Genomic DNA, 4,950 nt, shown 5'->3' on the forward strand with positions numbered 1-4,950 from the left:
GAGGGAGCAAACAGAGACAACAACTGTTAAAGTTCGTGAAAGGATAATATTTAGGGAAGCAATTTATCACACAGGAGCACGTGTCCAGGCTGCAGTTAATCACCAAGGCTCTTGGCCAGCATTTGTGTCAATGCACAGCATCCCCAGGCTCACCAAGGCTGCTCGGAGGGCAGTGAAGCAGAGGTGCACAGCGCTTTCTCATCCTGGTTTCCTCATTCATTTGTACTCTTCCGCAGTGCCAGAAGTGCCATGGCAGGACAAGCTGCCTTCCCCCACATCCTGCACCACCAATACCTATTGCCAGTCCCATCCTGCAGCCTTTGGCCTCTTTTCATTCTGCCTTCCAACTTTAAAGTATGACTTTGGGAAAGGTCATTCCCAACATCACCGTTTTTCCTTTTCTACCTAAATTCCACGTGGAAAGACCTCTAGCAGTTGGAAAGATCAGCAGCTTTTGATGCGTAACCTCAAACTTTGATTCAGCTGTCAGAGCCTTCTGACCCCATGCTGTCACCAAAATATCGGGTATGCAAATTATCCATGTGGATTTACAGACCCAGACTCGCCTCAGAGATTACTCTGCCAAATCTCAGACCCAAACTCCTAGGGTCTATCTTAAGGAACAAGTCTAGCTTAGTGAGCTGCTCCTCCTCATCGCCCCATGCACACCCAGGAGCCCCATCCTGCTCAGCAAAGCTGATGAGCTGGACAGGGTGTCCCTCAGGGCAGGGCCTGTAGCAGGAACAGCCTAAGAGAGGCAACGACACTGCAAAAGCCCTTACTGTTTTCCAAGGTTGCAGTGGAGTACGGCAAATAAAACCCTGCCATGCAAGAAACCAGAAAGAACCACAAGCTCCATACAGAAAAACATAGCAATGGGACACTGGGAGCCCGTAACTCCTAAAAACCCTCTTAATTTATCTGCATTGCAATGCAATGTTTTCTTCTTGCTGCTGAAGACGTGAGCAAACTCAGCGTTTGCCAAAATACAGATCTTGCAGTGCTTCCTTACCTGTTTCCAAACACTGTGGCTTTAAATATCACCTTGCTCCAATGCAGATGTCATTTAAAACATGAACATATCCAAACTGTAGATGCAGTTCCCTTTATCAGGTTCAGCCTAGCAAATTCAGTAACTCATAACCCCCTTCACCTCAACAAGACTGGACGCAAAACATTTACCACAAGTGTCTCATTAAGCCAAATACCCGAATAAGCTCTATCACAGGAGTATCATTTGTTGAATGTAAGCCATTAACTCGGATAAATAATGGAAAAATCAACACTGGACCAGATGGCCCTTTTTCATGCCTAAATGCACCTTAGTACATACTTCAAACAAGTAGTATCAGAAGTATCTGCCCTGGCAGCAAACTAACAGATTAGCTTGTTGGATTTGCAGCACTACCAGGCTCATCGCAAGGTAAAATTTACTAAGAATGATCCTTTTCAGTTAAAAAAGAATAAATTAACTCTGAACTAGAATGTAAAGCTTCCTGTATGTAAAATAGCAGATTTCTTTCAGAGTACCTCAGGAATTAAACCTAAGTACCAGCATTTAATCTGTGCTTTATAACACCAGGATGCAATCAAAACTGCTGTAAATTAATTTCGGAAGATACATTGACAGTATTTTGAATCAGCTTGAGATACCGTTCTGGGCGCTTGGGACAAAAAAAATCTTGTGGCTTTCATAAATTCAAGAACTCTGAATGAAGCCAATAAACCCTGCTAACACCAACCTCTCCAGAGCGCCCAAAATTATTACTCAAAGGCTCCTTGTTAATACCGTGGGTGAGCACAGATCTGCAACTAAACAACAGTATTTTTCTGAATAGTCAGCTCTCATCATAATAATCAGACTCCGAGGAAAGAGCTTACAAGGCAGTAATTAGAGATGGGCCAGAGAAAAGGGCAGGCTTTCAGCCGCTGGCTTCCGCGGAGGGACAGCTGAAGGCAGAATCTGCTGTCAGCTGGGAGCCGAACCCACGCTTTGGGCACAGCAACCCCGGCACATCCATGCCGGCCCCCCACAGCCTTCTGGAGGCAGAGGGAAAGGGGCTCCGCGCCTGCCCCGGCTGCATCTGTGTGATGGATGGATGAGCTGGACGTGGCAGGCACATGCCGGTGAGTCAGGGAAAGAAATGCCACGCCACCCACCCGCAGCAAATATTGCTCATACCTGGGGTCAGAACATGCCTCTTGCAGGCGATGGGATGGGTTTGCCTGCGTTTCTGCCAGCGACCCCAAGAGACACTGGCAACGGGCATACACAGACCATTATCAAGTTAGACAGAAATTGTCTGGGGCGAAGCACTGCTTGCTCTAATCCGTGCTGCAAATAGGCTGCGCGTGGTGTGCCCATCACGGAGAGGCCGGCAGGAGCCAGACGGGCACAGGATCAAGAACCGAGCACCCAACACACAAGGCTGCTTTTTTAAGTAGGTGTGTAATACGTGATCTGAAATGAATGCCTTCACATACAGACATGCACACGCTCTGACCAGGGCTACCCACTGCTCTGCCTCATGCTCAGTCCCCCACCGGCGTTCAGCAATCTCTCCCACCTCTCCCAGTTTGTACCACAGAACAATTTACAGAATTACTCGACTCACTGCAAACAGCATGGCAGCTTCTGGCTTTCCCAACAGGCTGCAAACTTCAACACAACATTTCAACGTACAGCCAGCAGTGCTAAATTAAGGGAAACAGTCCTCAAATTTGCTCTCCCCTTTGTGTTTGGTTTTTTGGTTTTTTTTTTTTTTTTTTTTTTAAGTCAGAGAATCCCACTTCAACTAAACTAAAAAGATTAAGGTGGCAAAAAGCAATGGCAAAGCAGAACTGTTGAAGATCTCCACCAGCCAGCCAGCGCCAAGGGACAAAAAGCATCAGGCTTCACATTCTTGCACCAAACAAATTCTTGATTTTAACTCAAAAAAGCCTCAAAAACAAGTAACCGAGTTATGCAGGTCTTGCAACTGTGTGATTTCTTGCAGACAGGGACATAATCTGTGGTAGGCACCAAACTGCAGTTAACCAATTTATGCTACATGAGAAGGAAATCCAGTGTTCCCACTAAATAATAAACACTATTATATACTGTTTATAAATATATTTATATACTTTATATATAGTATTTACCTTAGGTTTTTTACAAACATTAAACTAAATAATAGGGGCAACCTTGGTCTCAAATACCAAGACAACATCTTTTTGGTTTCCGATAGCTTTGTGTAACTTTTATCAGGTACCGTGAGCGCACAAAAACCTACATCTGGGTACAAAGAGCTCAGCACACCGGAGGGAGCAGCAGCTTTTGAGCCATACACTGCAGCCTCCTTGAGTTCTACAAGTTTGCCCTACAATAGTCTGCAAGAGGTAGCTACAAAAAGCAAAACAAATGCCAGGAAACTCAAATTCAGCATGTAAGGGTTCACACTTCCACTAGGGAAAAAATAAAGAGGAGAAGAGATGTTGAGTCAAAGAGCAAATGAGTAAAAGCCACGGTATTTGTTAAGACTTTAGATCACGTGAGTGTGAATTGTATAAACCAAAAATCTTCCTATGTGAAGTATTGATTGTTGGCAGACAAATCTCAGCATAAATGTATTGACTGCTAGCGGATGGATTGCTAGGAAGGGCTCTTCCTTCCACTGGCGTCAAAGTGGGTTTGACACAGGAATCCCAAAATCCTCCAGCATCTGTGAGAACAGACCTGCACTCAGAGGGGAGGCTGTCTTCACAATATTGTCTGGGCTTGCCAGAAAGCAAACAGCTCTTGTTCTTGGTAGCACACTGGTGTATTTCTAACATGTTTCCCATGAAGCACACCATATTTAATACAGAAAACAAATACTCAGCTCCTTACCTGAACCATCAGGAATGGACCTCACAAACGTAGGAAGCATCTTCACCGCAGCCGTTGGGTTAAAATCTCTGGAGAGGCCGTTCTTCATCTCTCTCCTGAAGCGAGCCATAATGTCTATCAGCGTTTCGTCAGAGAGCCGCATGGCGTAAAGGTACTTATCGATCTGGGGGAAAAGACAAACACCACCATGGAGTTAAGGGTTGCCCTGAGGTGCCCGAACGGGACTATCCCCCTCTCGCATTGCAAGAGCCACGTAGAGCCCCAGCTCGGCCCTGGGGCTCTGGCCAAGCTGACAACACAGCCACGCGCTTCATGCCTTGCCTTTTGACTCAAAACCAAGGAAAACGTGCAAATGCTAGGACCTACATGAGCTGAAGGTATCCTACTGCCTTCCCAAGGCAAGACCCAGTCCCACATCACTCTGCCTCCTCTTTTCCACACAAACCGGTTCGCCCACAGCCTTTCCCCACTATCTCCAGCTCTCTTGACTGTCCATGAGCTGAGCAGCTGAAGCTAACAATCCCTCTTTTGGCATCTTGTTCCAGCTGGGGTGATGTGGGTGCCGCTGCAGTCCCCAGAGGTGCCTTGTATCGCAAAGGACTTGCCACAGCGGTTTCGGGGCTACGTCCCAGGCTGAGAAATGATTCCTGCGTGGCAGCCATCTTTCAATCGCAGCCAGAGGGTGAGGCAGAACTTGGCTGTGGGCAGGTAGCGTCTTCCTCCTCAAGAGAAAACATCAAATTAAAAGTTGTTGACTTCTCCCTTGTGGCTTCCCAAGGCAGGAACTTTCTTAACCTCCCTGGAGAAAAGGAGGCGGTTCCAGTTTTCCAATAATATTGCTTTCTGTAATATTACAGCCATCTTCAGCATGAGGAAGAGTGAGAGATGCTTTGATGCCTCAAAAATACAACTTGGCCCTGGGAGGTTCTTGCTAAACACACGTCCCACCCCTTTTATCTCAGCTGCCAGTCTAGTCTTGCCTTGTTTCACTACCTGCCTTGGAAATTTGGTTCTCCGAACAGCTCAGACCAAAGCCACACCTTCGGGATCACTTTCACTTCCAGCTTAGCAGGACCAAGAAA

General features: G+C 46.5%; 1 protein-coding gene across 1 annotated transcript in view; it reads right to left on the reverse strand.

Annotated features, from left to right (window-relative positions):
- LOC104512155 (hexokinase-1-like) overlaps positions 1-4,025 on the reverse strand; it is a gene marked incomplete at its 3' end in the record, with an annotated part of 18,399 nt that extends 14,374 nt beyond the window's left edge. The window contains 1 exon segment of the mRNA XM_010155024.1: positions 3,869-4,025. Coding sequence (XP_010153326.1) covers positions 3,869-4,010 — 142 coding nt within the window.
- Between the last annotated feature and the right edge of the window lie 925 nt (positions 4,026-4,950).

Source organism: Eurypyga helias, unplaced genomic scaffold, assembly GCF_000690775.1.
Source record: "Eurypyga helias isolate BGI_N326 unplaced genomic scaffold, ASM69077v1 scaffold35427, whole genome shotgun sequence".
Taxonomy (NCBI): domain Eukaryota; kingdom Metazoa; phylum Chordata; class Aves; order Eurypygiformes; family Eurypygidae; genus Eurypyga; species Eurypyga helias.